Below are 19,632 nucleotides of genomic sequence, written 5' to 3'. Positions count from 1 at the left end.
GCAGCACATTTGTTTAGGGACAGCAGCTAAATGCTAATGTCAGCATTTCCATTGTTTTAGTTTAGAATGTCTAGCCTTTCATCATTTTGATCACTTGCCAGTTTTTCAGGTATCTGATCAATACAGAAGATATTGGACAAATTAGAACTTTGACCTGATTCACCAGATGAAAAGTGAAGTGATACCCTAGACCCACAACGCTAGGATGGCAAACATGAGCAGTGGACTTCATATGCCGCTTTTCTGGTCTGCCGACCTCTGAAAACAGATTTATATACTTACGGCTGCCATGCAAGGTGCAAACTGTTCATCAGGAGCAATATTACAATATGACTCTTGATTAGCAATCAAAAGCTATTCAAGATCACAATAATACTAAACTTACCCATACACGCACACCAACCACCTTCACTAATATGCCATAGACGTTTATGTTTAGTTGACAGTGAAGTGAAGGCAACTAACTAGCTAATACTGAAACAAAACTGACTATTGATGGTGAACCCTGAAAGATCAACAGCTCTTTACTGGCCATATTAACTCATAATAGCTCTGAAGCATAGTTGTTTATCTGCCACAGTGGCCAAGACATGCATCCATACATTTACGGCACTTCCACAAGGTTAGGTTCACAAGCATTAACAGCAAAAGTCAGTCACATTAGGTGTGACATAAATTAACAAAAATTGGTGATCCAGGCTGTGGATGGCCTTGTAAAGCAAGATAAAGCAGCTAAATATATAGTGCACATTTAGGCGATTTTGCCGGCTGTACACTGACCTAACAGGCGTGAATAAACTAATATGGCAATTACGAGAGAGCAGTAAATGTCTCATTTTATGCCAACAGTCCAGGCCAAGCTCCATCTGGAGAAGACTGCATCAATTATTAAAACGTGATTAATGGATGCAGTAGATCTTCTGTCCCAGAAGAGGTTTGCAAGTCAGAGAAGATAGAGGGCCACACACAGGCATGCAGGCAAGTGAGCATGTTAAGACACACACTCATTTACAACAACTCGGAAGTACTTGTCTCCTGTCTCCATACCTTCTCCCTCCTCCCTTCCTCTTTTATCCTTTCTACCAAACTCCCAAACTTAAATATCTTCCTTTACTGCTTCATTCGTTCCCCACTTTTTTATTTTTTTTATTTTAGCTCTTCATCTGTTTTGTTTTGTCCACTCTCTCTCTCTCTGTATGCGTTATCTTCCATTCTCACATTCCTACCACTGTGTTGTTTGGTGTCAGAGTTCTAATGAGGTACTGTTACACCTCCAGCTGGGTACAGATGCTCATACACATGTCAATATATGAGGGTTTGTGTGTGTGTGTGTGTGTGTGTGATGCACTGAATATCTCGTCAAAGATGAAAGCCAGCTGTCCGCTGGAGGTGATGTCGTCACATGACCCATCTCTCTTCCTGTATAGTGTCCCAATCTCTTCCTGATTGACATGTCACACATGTCATCATCAAGCCTCTGAATTTATAATATTATGACTATAAAATAAAATGGGAGAGTTAATGATTCATATGTCACGATGGCAGTCGTGACTGTGGTTGTTTCTCTGTGTTTCCCCTTGTTTCCCTATCCTTGTGTTGTGTTTACTTACGTCTGTCTGTGTTGTGGGCGTGGCACTTTTCCCTGGGCCTCCTGGATAATCATCAAATGAAGCACACCTGCCGTTCCTCACCTCACCTGCCTTCCATCAACTCATCACTCCACCTGCATATTAACCCTGGCCTTCCTCCCACTCCTTGTCAGATTGTTTGTTCAGCCTCCTTGGTAAATCACAATCGGACCATCTTTAACTACCTGTTCCTTGTTGTTTTCCTGAACTCTAACCTCTGATCTCTTGTGCTCAGGTCCACCACCATTGTCACCTGCTTGCCTGCTCTCCATCCACCACCTTCAAACAGTCCGGCCTCCTCCATCCATTCCCACCACTGCATCACCTCAGCCATTCCCTCCACCTCGTATCGGGCCCTCTCCTTCCCCTCTCATCCCACACCTCAATAAATCCCATTCTCTCTTTGGTCCGAAGCCTGCATTCAGGGTCAACCTGTGCAACCATGACATCATAGGTATCTTTCCCAGTAAAACTGGAAGTGCATCAAAATCCAGCACATGTGACTAATTTTTACCTTTGAGGAGAAATAAGTGAAATACAACACCGTCGAAATGAAGTCATTTACATTTTTGTGATGGTGGGCTTTATTTTATGCATGTTTTTAATAAATATGGGTGTCCTAATGATTAACTGAACCTTTCACTCTTTCCGTGCAACCTTCCAGTTCTGTCATTCATTTGATTTTTAAACACAATGCCAGGTTTATCTTGACTGGCACTTTGATAACATATGAAACTTCAGACAAAGAAACATCACCTACAAGAATAGGACTGCATATCTGAGGAGTCACAGTACTGACCAAAGGGAAACCAGTATGTATATACAGTATATTCTCTACTAGTTATATGACAGTACAACTTATTAATCAGCTGTGAATGCATACACATCTGTTTAGACAGTTGGTGCTATGCCAGAATGATTCCCAGGCATCATTTACTATAACTCAAAAACTTTTCAGGGTCATTAACTCAATAACGTCATGCCTCATCTTTCAGTTAAAGTAATTACAATATGTGCATATGGCAACATGTGCCCCCATACACACACACACAACACAAACATATATACGATGATGGACGTATATTCAAAAGACTGAGCTTTAGTGAATCAAACATTCCTCATACTGTGTGTCCATCATTTGCAGTGCAAATGAGAGTAGCCTTTCATCATACGTTAACTCGGTTATTGACAACACACTTACAAGCACAAGCCAGATTGCTGCCGCATGCTTATGAACATGTGACACCATATGATGTTTATCTCAGATGGTGTCATTGTGGTAGTATCACATTTGCTTCAGTCAGCTTGTGTGTTTTTTTCTTGTGTTTTGCCCATAGATTATATGGACTGTAGGAAAAGCACTGGGACACACACAATGTGACTTTTAAAGTCCTCATCAGCTACTCACTTTCTATTTAGTACTTGCTGCTCACTTGATCAGTGATGGTGCTAAAGAGCGAGCAAGAAAGTCCACATTTGGTGAAAGTGAGCTGGATGGATGGTTTAATTTTTTTTTTCTTTTGTTTGCTTGTTGACCAAACAGCCATGCATCTAGAAAAAAACTAGACAGGTACCTACAGTGTCATAATTTGAAGTATAGGGCCACAGACCAAGCAGAATTTGACAAGTTAGGTTGATATACAATATTTGTTTGCAGGGTTTTATTGTTTACATAATTTTACACTTTAAATTATGTATATTGTTATCTTATGTATAGTCTTACATAATCATGTCCTCATATTTAGTTCATTAGTTTTGGCAATAATCTTGTCACAAGAACTGATTGCCCAGTTTCACCAGATGCTTCTTTCTGCAGATGTCAGAGTGACTTTTGAACTAACAACTCACAAATACAACCGCAAACATCCAAAGAAACCATCAGGGATTTGAGATGAGACATTGATGAAACACTCAAAAACCGCTTTGCCAACTGATGTTTTGATGCCAATAAAAGATTTTCTGGCATAGGTCCTTCTCAATAAGGTTGCAGACTTTTCCTTTTTTTTTTTTTTTTTTTTTACTGAGTAATGACTAGATGATATAGTGCCTGATTCAGCAGTACAGCAGCACAAGTTCTCTCTCTTCAGAGCTGATTCAGCAGTACAGCAGCACAAGTTCTCTCTCTTCAGAGCTGACAGAATGGTAGATTCACTAAAAACAATGAGGTTGCAGCATATGCGATGTGAATGGTCTACTGACTCAAGGTTCAAATCAGTGTGAGAGTTTCACAGTACAATCAAATGCAAAGCCTTTTATCCACCAAGAGAATTCACCTCTATTATATTTGTAGCCACCTTGGTCCCATAACTGGAGAATTCATTGATTTTGATAATGGGAGATTTTAGTCATATTAGATTGGAAAGGACGCCACTGAAGAAAAAACAGCAAGTGAAGGTCAACACCAGAATAAACAAAACTCAAACATTGCTACAGCTCGATAACACAGGCAGACTACACATTAGCTGGAATTCCTCTTAGGCAGTCAGATCACTAGTTGTCTTTAATCTCATCTCATCAATCAAAACGATTATCAGAGAAACATTTGGTTAGCAATTCAATCCAGTATCTAATATGCAAATGCAAAATACAGAAACATCTTCAAATAAAATAGATTTTGTCTTATCCACTATTTTATTTAAATTCTAAACAGTACTACTCTGTTTCAAAATCAGGACATTTGGAGACGACATTGTGCGTTATTGTTAGTGTGATCTTGTTACTTTTAACTTCAAGAACCGTAACTGATCCAATATTTCAAAAATCTATAAAAGCAGACAGCACTTATTTCTGTCAATAGGTAGAGGGAGAACATTTATACATGTGTAAATATAGTTCTTCCAACGCAGATCGGGATCAATTATGGTCTTCCATCTGCTCTCTTTACCAGTACAATGTTTGGCAGCTCAGAATATAAGAGGAAGACAGTTAAGAGATATACTCAAAGCCGACCAGAACAGAGAGACATAGACAAAAATCTAAACACAACAAACAAAAAAATATTAAATGGTTTAGACACAAATTTGACATGATATGATTGTTCAACTCTGATTGTTAAAAGTGAGACTCACTGAACTCATCAAGGAGATGACCTTGACCAACTTTCAACTTTGTTTTACTATCAAATATCCATAAACCAAATTTCTACATAAATTTTGATAAATGTTTTAGAAACAAATAAAACCAACATTTGGGGAGACAATATTATGTGCTGGACCCTGGAAAAGACAAACTAATAAATCATATAACTAAAACCAGTGATATTCACTAAAGAGGAAGCAATGTAAGTTATGCAGTCCGTATTTTGAATACCACTGACATGAGATAGATGCTACAGATTATCTTGTCTTTGGTCTATAGGAATCTTACAAAGGAACTGCAAAATGCTTTGGCTTAATCATTTTAGAATATCTACATCCATGTTAATATCTATTTCATAGTCATATTCTGGGTTATTTAAAGTATAAAGAACTGAATGTCTACAAATGTGTCTGTGTAGAAAGAATAAATATGACTTTATTGTCATTATTATTTAAAATCATCTGATAATATTCAAGGTGGCTGGAAAAGTGATAAATCCTTCCTGGCATGAAGGAAAAAAAAAAAAGAAAAAAACTTTTCTAGCCGAGCAAGAAATAAATTATGCGTGGAACACGGGATCATTTGCCACTGTGGTGACTAAGGCAAGCAGTTGGCTGGTTCAGATTGCCCATTGAACAGTGCTGCTTCTGCTCAGATGTGTAATACTCTAAGCCACTGAGGACACAGTCCTGGTTGTCATTCTTACAATAGGTTTGATAAGAATGCATTTAAATGTGTAAATTTATGAGCCCTGACATTTCTCCAATCATACGCTTTGATGTCCCTTCCTTTCTCCGTTATACTGCTAGTATTTTTCATTCATGCTCTCTCAACACATCAGCCTGTCTTTACCGCCTCCTCTGCTGAGTGTTGGAGACAGATAGAGGGCGTGAGGGGAGAGAGGAGGAGCAAATGAATGCATCCTGGGAGGGGAGATGTAAAGCTGGGTCTGTGCTCGCAGATAGCCTCTCCGACATTACCCTTAGATGACAGACTATCACAAAGGCACATACACAATAGTTTAAATATACAGTAGGCAAACATACACACTCCCATACAAACAATACATGAAGATAATGACGGGGCAGATTTAGTGATACAAACATTTCCGACACAAGAGATGCTTTAAGGGATAAAACATAGGAAAAAGAGGGTTAGAGAGTGAAGCGAAGTCTGTGTAGAAAAGGGGGCAGGGAGTAGGAAAAACAAGCTTTACTTGGTCTATATTAGGTGTGATGAAGCTGACCTTCAAAAGCATAGCTAACATAGGTAAGATATTTAAGACTGTCACATAAAACATGTATCTTTGGTAATTTGTAAAAGTCATTTCTGCATTTCAGACATTGTAGACTCTGTAAAACTGGTTCTTGCACTTTTCACAGCATTGTAGACTCTGTAAAACTGGTTCTTGCACTTTTCACAGGTGTTACGGCTTCCGCCGTTTCGCCCCACGCATATGTGTTTTTTCGCCCATAGGTAAATACAGGTGTGTGGTTCCCGGTCTCTGTTTGGCCCCAAACTGGAGGAGGCGGGGACAACATTTCGTCAGCTGCAGGGCCAGGATTGGTGCGGCATCTTTCCCACGCCGCCAATGAGAGCGCCCCCGCAGCAGCATCACCGGGCATTTAAACCGCAGCCGCCCGAGCATCGTGGTGGCTTCACTTGTTTGTGAGCTTGCCTCGTTTGTTGGTATTGGTAACTGTGGAGGATAGTGTATTGAATTGTTGGGACTGGGCAGGGATTAGTTTAGATATATATACTGATCACACTAGAGTGTATTTCTGTTAGCCCCATTAGTCTAGAGGTGCTGTTTTGATGTGTTTTTGTTATTTAGAGTTGGACTACGTTAGTGAGGTTTTTCTTTCTCGTTTTGATTTTCTAGTTAGATAATAGGCTCTGTTTAGAGTTCTTCTTTTGTTATATTGGTTTGTTCGTTTAACAGCACTTGCTCGCCCTTAGTTCCCTTTTGCCTCACCTCCTTTTGTTAAAACGATCTTATAAACTTTCATTTAATAAACTACTTTTGTTTAATAACCTTTAAAATCTGGTTCTTATGTTACTACTTTCATACCCTTTCATATGGTCGTAACAACAGGAAAGTTAATCCAAACCAGGATTTTCTTGACTTCCATTGCAGTTTCACATCCATAAGTGTACCCGCCAATCTCCTCATGCGGGCAAGGCAACAGTCCCAATGCTGAGCAATAGCAGGTGCCAACAGTAAAAGACTAAAGGCAGAAAAGACAAAACACCATCCGTCTCTTGCCTTTCCTTGCTTCACTTCCCTTTCTTTCCTGTCCACTCTGCTGCAGGCAGACACAGTGGTGCGGCGCACCAACAAATTAGCATCAGCGTCACTCATTAGAAGTAATGCTATTACTGTGACCAAGAGCCAAGAGCAGCTGTATATATAATCACCACGCAGAAGATCTGAACACAGAGAGACAGATATCTTATGGCACTAGTTTTGTTGTGCATAATGGAATTGCCATCATTACCTGAGCTGTAAGAGACCTCAGAGAAGAAAAAACTGATTATGAATATGTAAATGTATTCACTATAGTTAAATGTTCAATAAGAAAAAGACAAATGACTTCTTAGGTTTTACTGGGTTATGCACCAATTTGTAATGCATGTGGAATAAGGTAAACTAGAGTTTAAAAAATAAAATAAAATAATAAATAAATGTTTTAGTGTGTTTTTTTTTGTTGTAAAATGTGTGTCAAGATGCATGCCTTGTCTGCTGCAATCCAAATCTACCTACAGGTACAAATAAACTGACCTGAACCTGAAGTGTGTGTTAATGAGGGGTGAAAGAAGATGTATGCATGCGACAGTGCATGTATGCATGCATGCGCACATACAGACGCACTAAATCATCATCAGCTTGCAAAACACACACACACTGTGTCATTCAAGGACTCCCTGAGGGTTTTGCAGCATGTTGTCTTTTTACACATTAACATTGCGGAAAGGTTTGCACTTTTGACTCCAGGCCACGAAAGGAATGAGATCCCTTTTTGAATGTGAAGAGGTTCTTTTGTCATATCAGAGTCATTTTTTTTTTTTTTCATAACATTCCGTGCTGGACCTTTGTGACAAGTATGAACCCACAAGGGAGTGAAGCGGGAAACAGTGTCAGTAAAAGAATGCCCTTTATTTTTCAATGAAAAGATGAATACCTGCAGGCTGAATGCAGAAATTGTGTTTGAATAGGCAATAGACAGGTTTCCTGAAGTGTAGAATAAATCTTGATTCAACTAATGGTTTCTGCTAACACAATGGGTCAACATAAGACACTTGGTTCATGCTTTTATCTACATTTCTGAATTCAGTTGGACTGATTTGTATTTGGATGTTTAATATCACCAAATACTACAATTTAGCACACATTAGTAAAGGTCAGAAAATCTAGTAAAGATAAAAAAATTAGGACATTTTGTTTGTCAGAATTAAAAATGCCTAACACTCAGTGGGAGGGTTGAAGGGTGAAGGAGAATTTACACAAAAAAGCAAGCTTTTGGTTTAATGCTGGACGCCTGCCTTCTCCACGCCAGTCCACACACACACACACATCATGCTCACAGATTTCTCTATACAATCTAACTGTGTGCAGGGGTCTGGTTCAGCTGAACAGGCAAGCTAAGTAGAGCCTAGTGTGGAACTCATGCTGCTCCTAATCCCTTCCCTGCAGCTCGCCTACTGTTTGTGTTTGCAGCACACTTGTTCCCAGGGGTGCAACGTTTTATCACACCCACCCTCCTTGCAGCTACACGCGCTGCATGTGGTGGATGTAAGACTGGGGAGTAATTGGTGGTGGTGGCGGTATCTCTCTGGAACGCAAGCTCTGAGCATTGGGGTTTGGCACGTAGAGGCGAGGCAACAGATCTTTGTGGCTGCTGCTTAAAGGATGATGACGAGAGGAAAAGACGTGGAGAAGAAGGGTGAGGAAAGACATATGAGCCGAAACTGTGGAATCAGAGTCGAGGAAACGGACCAGATAAAACATTGTGAGAAAGCAAGATGGTGGCAGCAGTAGCTTTTCTAGCCTAGGGGCTGGAAGAATGCACTGGTGACTGTTGAAATGTATGGAAAATCAAGAGAAACCAGGGAAGTAAAACGTGAATGAAAAACCTTCCCTTGAGGGAAAAATAAGAAGAGAAGGAAAAGCCAGAGGAAGGGGAAGTGTGTAAGAAAAAAAAAACTTCAGAGGGGAAATCTTCATAAGAAAGATAGAAAAGAAATATATAAATCTTACATGCATACATTTTCTTTTGACGCAATATTTAAAGCTATTATTTGAATAAAGAATTAACACCCTGAAATGTTACTGAGGACATTGTGGGAAGAGAAAGGAGATGCACTTGTTGTATCATGCTGTGTGGTTTATAGTGTAGTTTGTAGTGTGGACTTTTTCCAAGCAGATTTGTTTTGGCAACCATAACAGTGTACAGAAGTAAAGGTAAGAGCAATCATGCACTCCAGCATTGTGCTGGTATGAGGGCACAGAGCTATAGCAGCTTAACTGTAGTGGCAACCAGTACAATAATATAAAGTTACAACCTTTGTGTTTTCATATTTGTCCTTGGAATTCATTTTTATGAATCCACCAACATGATACAGGGATATTTTATTCCATTGTTTACACACTTTATGCAACATCATGTAGCTGTTTAATTACAAAATCCAGTAATTGTACTACAATGAAAACTGCTTTAATAGTCATGGAAAGTTGAAAACAGTTACTATTTTCATAGTATAAAAGAATAATTAATTCACTGAGCTTTGTATACATAGTTTCATATTGGCCTGTACACCTTTAATCTGTATTGTATAGTTTAGTAAGGTGATATATGATGGCAAGTTTCCATTTAGGGCTTCATAACAACCAAAATCGAACATGCCATTCATGCTGAAGTGAATCAACAGCTCTGCGCCTGAAGTTACAACATGTCTGCAGACTAAAAAACACATAGTACGATACATTTCCATTTGAATTCAGCAACTACAGGATATCTGAAATGTCTGTTCTAACACTTGCAAGTTGGAATATGACTAAATTAAAGCTATCCACAGCATGTCCACTACTAACAAGAAATTATATCTTGTTTATATATAGTATGGATTTCACCCACTTGTTGAGTTTCTAAAAGAAATAGATTTGGCATTTGGAAAGTGTCCGACATGATGGGGAATGTCTCTTTAAAAAAGCTTCAGCCAACGGCAGACACAGATATGAGATATTTACACGGCATGCCGAGACAACCTGCTGGTGTCATCTCCTGTAAAGGGGTTTGTTTACTGATCACTGGGGGGGCTTCTACTCTGCGTGCTAATGATCACTTAACAAAAATCTTGAGAACATCAATGATGTGATACAACTTGATTGTTTTTCATCCATCAAATCATGTTAATTACTTTAATTCTTGTGTGCCAAGAGATAATGTAGTACCCCAGCTTTGGGAATGTCTGCTTCTTGCCAGAGCTTTTTCGGTTGTGTTTCTTATTCTGTCATAATCACTCTGACTATCTTATTTACTGATTTATTTATTTTGTTTTCAATCAAGTTAAAATCGCAAATTAAATTGAAAGCCAAATAGGCCTCAGTGATTATAAAAATGCAGAGTGCTTCCTGAATTCCTGAGATCAAATTGAGAGATACACACATACCTGTACTAGAATTACGTTAAGGAAGAACATAACTACCGCAGTTAAGATGATCTAATTTAGTGCTGTCAAGTACTGTAGTGTGATGTTGTATTTTGTGGCAATATAAAAAATAAAACATCTGTATTGGATTCTGTGTGTAAAGAAATAAGCTTACAATTTGACTTAGAATCATAATTCTGGCACTGAAGCACACCCAGGTTCATTCATTCATCATTAAGTTACTCATTCTGTCGCACTTGGCTATGAATTGGTAGTGATGTGTCTTTCAAACCTGACCTGTGGGCAATCAGTCTCATTGTTGAGCTCTGACATTATTCATTATTCATATCATATGAGGTCCGGTTGCAGTCTTTTCTTTGTGATCCATTTGTGACTCCAGAGAAAATAAAATAAACACATGAAGCAGAATAAAATGCACACATTTTGAGTTGTTTGTAATAAAAACAACAATCAGAACTACAAGGCAACGTAGTATTGGTATTTGGACAGTCTGCAGTATTTGTAACATTTGTAACAGCTCATTGGTTGAGATTCAACAAACATTTTTCTGATATTACAACACTGCGGTTAAAGTTTGGTTAGGGATATGCACTCAAATATCTTAGGTTAGGATGTCCATGAATTGTCAAATATACTATAATATTATGTTAAAGATGTCCCCATAAAAGGATCCAGTTGAAATGTTAAATATATATCAAATAAATGGTTACCTTTGTTTTCCCTCTTAGGCTGGACCAACTGAACTGAACTACAAAGTGTGGATGCTACATCAATGGGTTTTGGCAGAAGTTACAATACTACAATCACAGACTGTAACTTCCAAATAAACATCTCCAACTTTTGAAATCCTATCTTGCAGATAGAAAGAGAGATTTCTGGTCCTCATTGATAGATAAAACATCAAATGATTTAAAAAAGACAGAGCTTCTCTTGTCTCTCTGGTAGAACATCACTCCAGGAAGTCAAAGATGTTCAAAGGAAACTGAAAGCAGTACGAGTGTCCCACTGTCATAAATACAGATTGCAACAGGTGGATAACAAGGGCTCTGAACTAGATGGTAAAAAAGAAACTGAGACCTACAATGTATGAGATTAATGAACAAAATTGCATAGCTGAAATCATATTGCTTTATAAACAGGATGGGCTTAAGGTTAGGGTCATAGTGCAACATATTGAAGGGTTGATCTGATAGCTTACCGTTTCACATATATGACAGATTTTAAAGACCTAATTTAAAAAGGGTTATAGACCCATTTGTGATTAAAAAAAAAAAAAAAAAAGGGAATGCTACAGTCTTTATGAGTCCAATCAATCAGTTAAGTGCTTTCATTTTGCCAGCCAAAGGTTTTGGCTCATATTCGTGAAGTCAGCAGTAACGGTATGAGTGTGTGTGAAAACGATGACAGGGTAATTTCAGCTCATTCATTAAATTACATCGCAGTGATTAGCTCAGCTGAATTACATTATTGTTATGTTATTGTCCAGGCATGTCCCAGGTGAACATGTTAATATTTAATGTCATGTTACATATTTAATTCTGACATGATTGGCCATGCATGGTAGCACAATGGATCATGAAGTGTCAGGAAGACAAAAAAAGCAGAGCGGACAAATTATATTTGGTGGCTGGCCTTTAAATAGATGTATGATAAATCATAATTAAACATTTGAATGTTTAACTAATTCAAACATGCTATATATGGAAGCTGTAGGAATATAGAAAAATACATTGCTGTGAATCTGTTCCTATTTAAGTCCAACATGAGTTTTACAAATATGATATTGCCCATTATGTTTTACTTTGTTCTGAATTGTTGTAAAGCTTTTTTGTTTTTAACAAAACCTCACGTCAAGTCCTCTGACACACAAAAGAGTTTAAATAAAGTGAACAAGAGAACCTTACCCGGCCATGACAATAAAGAAATCCAGTCGGTTCCACGTGTCCCCGAGGTAACAGCGTTGACCAAAGATTCCCCGGGCGACCATCTTTATAACCATCTCCAGAGCGAAGAAGATGTAGATGAATGCATCAAAAGCCTGACAGAAAGACATAAAGAGACAATGTGTCAAGAATGAAAAAAGGATGTCATTAATCAAGATCAAGCTAAGGGGAAAGAAAGAAAAAAACAAAACCCTCTGCATTACTTTTCTCAGATTTTTCTCTAGTCTTTGTTTTTTAAATTACTGTTGACCATCTATTGGCTTCAAAATACGATTCAGATTGTCTGAGAAAGGAAAATCATTTGCTTTGAGAACAGCTCATAACTCATTGGCATGCACCCTGTGATGAGAGGGCGTTTCTGTGTATTACAGGAATCACTGAAATGTTTGATTTGATGTGATTGTTTATGCCGTTTCAAACAAAGCTTTTCCATGAAATAGAAAATCCTGTAATACAAATTATGTCAATGGTTTCATCGTGCCAGCTGTCAAAAAGGATGGAAGAAATGCTCTTTACTCATCTTCATCAAATAAGCATCACACCAAAATGTGCATACTAGATCATTTCAGGATTGCTGCAGCGATATGAACATCCCTGAATCCAAATTTCAGGACTTATAGACTTGCAAACTTAATAAGCTAGGTATGGTAGATACACTAGGTAAGTTTGTAAGGAGACTCAAGTGGACTTCCTTGAGTTGGTTTGTTTTATTTGACTTCTTGTTTAACTGGCCAGCTACATGTAACTTGGACAACTTTAAATATAAAATACAAACATTTATTTACAAAACCTTTAAGATACACTGTACATTCATAAATGTCATTGGTCAGTTCATAAATCTAATGCTTGATATTGCACACAAGCAAACAAGTTGATTGATTAATGATTACTTTTACAGCATGACCTTTTATGCATGTGATTAATCATATCAAAAACATTTACAGTTTCCAGCATCTCAAATGGGATCATTTGACCACCATGGTAGAGAGGAAGAAACAGTCCAAAACATTTTCTTTACATGAAGAAAGATGACAACAGGGCTAGCTGTAATGTTGATAAAATGATTATGAAGTCTACACAACATGGGGTTAAATTCTACAAATGCCATGCATTAGAAACTTGTTTTCCTCACAATAATTTGATCCAAGGGAATCGTTCCTGTAGACTTGAATCTATAATGGAATTGCCATTGGTATCAATAAAGTCTAAAGCAATTACTATCCCTACCATTTAATGATTTTCTTTGATTTTACAGACCAAAAACTAGATGATACAGCTGAGAAAATACAGCAAGTAGAGACAGTCAGCACTTCTGTATAAAAAGAAAGTGTCAAGGCAGCAACTTTAGACGGTGGAGGTTTGGATTCAGTCAATGACCTTAGCTCAGTTTTTAAGCCATTAACCCGGTGGCACCTCAGAGATGAGGTGGGTGATACCCTGGAGTGATTCCAGCACAAATTCCAATTGCAGTGAGGTAAACTGTGATCCTATCTGCCACCAAGATACGCATATAAGGAATAATGAACCGAGACAGGTTTCAGTAACATTTTCTCTTTCCTCTCCTTATTTCCTAGCCCTGTCTCCCACCCTGGCTTCTCTCAATCATCGTCTTCCATTTCCTTCCACAACTCCCCGCTGATCTCTTACTTTCATCTCCCTACCTACAACCGTTTTACTTATTTTCTTTCTCCTCTTTCCCTTTTTTTTCATACCCATCTCCCTCCTAACCTCCTTCTCTCTATTAAACCCAGTTTGAAACCTCAACTCAACTCACCTAACCTCCTCCCTCTCCCCAGTTGAGCAGTTTGCCCTAAACGATGGGGTAATGGAAAATAATTTGTTTCAGCATCAATCAGAGATAAGCCCCACATTGACACCCCCACCCCACCTCACTCACAGCTTTAATCAAGCACCTAATTAAAAGAAGAGAAAAAAAAATCCAAATAAATCAAAGATCTCAGCTTGCTAATGCGTGTTATTGCTGTTGTGAGCAAAAAGCCTAGATTAGCTGGTGTTCCTTTCTATGTATACAGGGGGATTAGAGATGAACTGACACGCTTGGCGTTGCCTATAATTTGATTTTCAGAGAGAAGTACTGTAGGCAACATGATCTGAAGCTGAACCATCGATGTGAATCTTTGTTTTGTCACTACCTTGCCCCTGAAAAGAAGCACCTACTCAGCAGTCCTGGAGGAGTGTAGAGATGCTAGACAGGCCTACTAATGTGGGGGAACGGCCAAAGCTTGCAACCTTGACCTTTGTCAAACGGGAAAGATGGACGAGGTGCTACCTTCTGTAAAGTTTGCTGAACCAAGGGAGAGCAAAACTCTACCAAATGTCAAAAAATATTCCTCCTCTGACATTTCCACAGCTTTCTTTCTTACACCTTTCACTTTCTCTTCTTTCTTCTTCTTTTTTTTTTTTTTTACATCTCTGCCTCTAAATGTCGGTCGTTATCCATTTCACTTCTTTCGCCGCTTGTTTCTTGTTTAGCTCTCAATCGTCAATCTGTTCATACTTTGGTAAAATTATCTCATATTATATTATGTCTTTGATAATTCTGCCATCATCTACATCATCACCCTATTAGAAAACACACTTTAGGGCACAAGTGTGTCAGCGATAGTCGGCTCGAACACTTATGTAACTGTAACTTGTGATGAAGGACGCAACCTTGATTTGGTCGTCTTTCTAAGGGCTTATTGTCAATTCTCTTACATTTCCTATTCCGTAAGATGAAAACACTGTTGTCTCTACAACATGTGATCTATAAAGATTCTCACCCATCCAGGTCATAGGATAGCTAGAAGGAAGTCAAATGCAAATGAGATTTCTATCTGGTCCTGCTTGTTGTTGCCTTCAGTGATAATCCAAACCATCTATTTTTCCCCATCTCATCCACTCACCCAACCATATACAAGTGGATACTAGCTGACTAAATAACTAGATAAGCCTCCAGAGGTCTTTAAGTCCACATTTGTTCGAGTTTAAAGATTGTGCTGCTGAGGCACCATTGAGATCATGGTATTGAACAACGGATTTTCTGAGTGGAGTGTATTGACTGTGGCGCTGTAGCCCACTAAATCCATGCTGATATTGAATAGGGTCTATAGATACTTGGAGGAGAAATTCTATTAGGTCCACCTCACCAGCCACCCCCCTCAGGGAACCAAATCAATCTACTGTGTTGTGTTGGCTGTTATATGATGAGTGTGGTGCCTTGAGTGAGAATGTGAAAAACAGGACGCCGGGGTGATTCAACAAGCACTTCACACCGACAGACTGAAGACATACGTGCACACTCTCGCACGCAGATGTTACACCCACTCGGGGCCCACCTTTGACATAAGTGAGAAGGAATTCTGCATCTTGCCAGATGACGGGGGGGGGGAAGCGGCCGAGGTGCTGTGCGTGAGAAAGTCATGCTCGCTGCACCATAAAGACCACATGCTAGCAATGAGTCACTGAGTGGAGTTACAGGGCCCAGCATGGGAGGTAGAGCGCGAGGGGAGATCGAGACAAGGAAGGATTGAAAGGAAGGGAGGTAGCATGTGTGTGTGTGTGTGTGAATTAGTGTTTGCTTTACGTGTCAACACCAGAATGTAGGAAAAAACGCATACATATGCACAGAAGCACACTCTTTGCTCTCTATTTCTAGGAATATGAGTGTATGTCTGTCTGTATGTGTCTGTTCCTACATGTTGGGAAGTGCTCACTTTATGTCCTTATGTGAATTCAGTATGTCTGCCTTTGTTGGTGTTGCACACTGTATAAAATATGTATGGCTGAGTGTGCATGTGCGCAGATTTGTTAACACATGGTTGTGAGTGCTTTCGTAAAGCACAAATGTATTTGGAGCCTCTGATTAAATATGCATGATATTGTGTAACTAAGTAAACTTTATTTATAGAGCACTGTCAAAAAAATAAAAAATAAATGGACCAGAGAAGAGAAAAGGAAGAGTCTCCAACCACACTAGTGGCTCTGTGAAGCTGTGGTGCTCGCTGTAAAGTAGGCAAAATTGTAATATGGATAAAAGTTGATGATTTTTTTTTGTTTGGCTTTTGATACATTTTGTGGGAGGCTCCTGTAAATCTGAGTGGTAACAATGGCAACAGTATGATCACACAAAAAAACAAACAAACAAAAAAACTGTGTGTATGTGTGTGTTGGCATCTACCTGTAGTATTTGGCATCGGTCTGAGGAGCAGTCGATGTTCTCACACGGCTGGTACATCCCCAGGGTCACGCAGTTCAACAAGATCACCATAATACTCACACGTTCGAACCACGTAAAAACATGGACTGTTAAGGAGAACACCTCATTGAGCGATACAGATGAGGACACAGTGGATAGAGAACAGAGGACCAAGGACTTTTCATTAATTTTCGATTTCATAATTGTGTGAAAGTGATGAATGATGACAAATAAATGTGGTTTTGACTCTCACTCTGTGCACATAACGATGACAGAAAGTGGACCCATTCAAAATCTATAGTGCCGCAATTAGCGTGACGGATCATCAAACATCATCAGACATCAAGGTGAGTGACAAGAGCAACTTCAAATATTATAGTATGCATAAGTTTTTAACAGCACTGGCCTCACATGATTGACACCCAGTTCATCTACTTTTGTTGGGGTCAGATTGTAACAAAACTAGTGCAATCCTGGAGCCTGCCATGATTCTTCTTAGACTACTAATGTCTAAATGTTGCTATTAAAGTTCAGGCCTTCAGAGCAGTTATAACAGAGGATGTATTATTTGCAGTAGCAATTAAAATAAAATGTGATGTTCACATTGTGGATTAAACTATTCATTTCCTGGTTAACTGTATCACTCCCCTGACATTCACACATACATCTCTGCAGAAATCTAAATTATGAAGCTAAAGGAGCTCTAGTACATTTCACCTACCATTTCTACCACCATTTACTGTCAGTGTAGTTCAGTGGTTTCAGGAAAATCTCAATGACTAGAGGGATGCTGCAGAACAAATGTCAGACAATGTCTGCGGTGCTGCTAAATGTTTTGAGAGTACAACGGCATGGACAACACTTATTCAAAGGAGCAGAACATGCAAAACCAAGCTGCATGCCGGAGAAAAAACGGCGGAAACAAAGCAGCAGAGTGTGACGGAGTGATTCAATATGCATTTTCCGTGTGTTGAGGGAGTGAATGTGCTGCTTGGCTAACAAGCGTGTGAAGGAGGATGTGCTGTAATAGTCCAGGTCCGATCCCTCCCCGAGGCTATACAGCACAGGATGCTAAAAATCTTCCCCAGCAGCCTACAATACAGAAGAAGAGCTGCTTCAGCAAGAAATAAGAAAGAAAAAACGAAGAACCTGTTCTTCTCTGAGCAAACTACACCGCGTGTTTGAACAGACAGAAGTCCCAGAAAAGATTAAATCCTCAACATGTTTCTCTTGGCCCTGCCTGAACCCTCCTAGAAAGACATGGACTATTGTAGATATCACAGCATGGATAAAGATAGGCTGTGAGTGGGCAAAACACATGCATACACATAAACACACAGACAGGGCCTGCACACAAACACCCACTCGCCAACAACACACGAGTAGGAAAGCACACATACGCAGATATTGCACGTGCAAACCAACCAACATGTTCAAAAACATAAACGCTCACACTCACCCACCCACACGTGAGCACACATTCACACGCTATCTCTCTCACACACACACAGACACACACGCGCACACACAGACACCCGCACATTAAGTCTCATATCAAATCAAACATTAAATCAATGTGTGTCAGCTGATAAGGATCATTTAAAGAGAAATATCCATCGCAGCAGGCAGACATGCTTAATATTGATGCCCCGCAGGCTAATATCTGTAAAATAGACATATGCTACAAGGTAAAAAGAAGCATAACTTATAATTTAATACGAGTTCTTTCGACCTCACATACAGCGCTGCCAAACTGACATCACATACAGTAATTAATACACATCAGATACATTTTAATTGGATTATATCTTTTAAATATTGCTTATGAAACCAGGCTCTGCTTGTTATATGTAAAAACACGGTGGGTGGTACATGGAAGCTACAGCAGTGAGACAAATGGACACACAAACAAATGCACACCTAATGCTATCTTTCATTTGCATTACTGATATGGAAATGACATAAACTATAGGAAAGCTTCGAATCATATGTACATAAATATCACAAGAAGGGTTGTCAGGGAAAGCTTGGCTCCCCTTAAGACATGTTATCTCTGCCATGCTTTTAGATTTTTCTGTACGCATTAAATTAGGCTAATATTGATGCATCATTCATGCATGAGGATGATTCATAACTAATTAATTTTAATAAAGATGCCGGCATGCATGGCATTCTTGCTATTGACGGGCAAGTGAAAAATTGAGCTCCACAGAGACTTGTCGTATAGTATAGTGGACATCTCAGAATCTATGGAATATAATCAAAATGATCATTGATTGACGAACTGGCTAAAATGGGTGTATTCAGCAGAGATGAACTGTGTATGAGGACTTGGTTTTGAGGTTTTGAGAGTCATGAGAGTAAAAATATTTGTACATTTTATGCTCACTGGGGCAGCAGCACTTAAAATAATCAAGACAAAACAGGTAAACAGATGAAATGAAGGATGTTTTGAGTGAAACAGCAAATTAGAACAGATCAAATCTTAACAACAGCAGAAATCAGAAATAAGGGCGTCTGTGCAGATGAGCTAAATATTGCTATTATCTGTGAATTTAAGGTATACTATTTGATTCAAGTTTAGATAAACGTGTGTATGTATATTTATTACCTGAATAAGGTATAAAAATGTAAAGGTTAAGCTATGATTTGTGTGGGATTAGATGAGTTTGCCTGATTCTTCTGTTAAGTAGGCAATAGTAAGTATATGATGTGGGCCAACATACATTTTGGAAATCAAAATATAATGATTTCCTTTTAAATGGATGTGTCATAAAATCATATATGCTGCATATGACATAAATATTCAAATGATGTCTTCATTCCTCAGGGAGGCCCAGCCTGCACACATACAAACTTTTGCCACTTCAGCTATTCTCTGTAGCTAGCCCTTCCTAATAAGCAAAGATATCATCCGCAGGTGTCACTGAGCTCGTGATGAGACCCTCCAGGCAGCGTCGGTGAACACACCACCTAAAAAAGCGAAATCTTTCCAGGCAGATACACTTTAATGTGAATAGCATGGCTGGATAAACCTGCAGGTCAGCGCTTTCTTACTTCCCCATTCTAAGTAATGATGATAGCCTTTGGGTTAATGCTATAAGGATTATCTCTG

At 39.0% G+C, this 19,632-nt stretch overlaps 1 protein-coding gene across 1 annotated transcript in view; it reads right to left on the bottom strand.

Annotated features, from left to right (window-relative positions):
- The window catches only part of LOC104925983 (voltage-dependent T-type calcium channel subunit alpha-1I), a 128,627-nt gene extending 111,909 nt beyond the window's left edge, over window positions 1-16,718 (bottom strand). The window contains exons 1-2 of the mRNA XM_027282657.1: window positions 16,500-16,718; window positions 12,281-12,414 (exon numbers count right to left, since the gene is read on the bottom strand). Of these exons, the coding sequence (XP_027138458.1) occupies window positions 12,281-12,414; window positions 16,500-16,718 (353 nt within the window). The remainder of the gene's footprint in view (window positions 1-12,280; window positions 12,415-16,499) is intronic.
- Between the last annotated feature and the right edge of the window lie 2,914 nt (window positions 16,719-19,632).

This window comes from Larimichthys crocea, chromosome X (genome assembly GCF_000972845.2).
Source record: "Larimichthys crocea isolate SSNF chromosome X, L_crocea_2.0, whole genome shotgun sequence".
NCBI lineage: Eukaryota > Metazoa > Chordata > Actinopteri > Sciaenidae > Larimichthys > Larimichthys crocea.
This window is presented reverse-complemented; position numbering and strand designations above follow the sequence as displayed.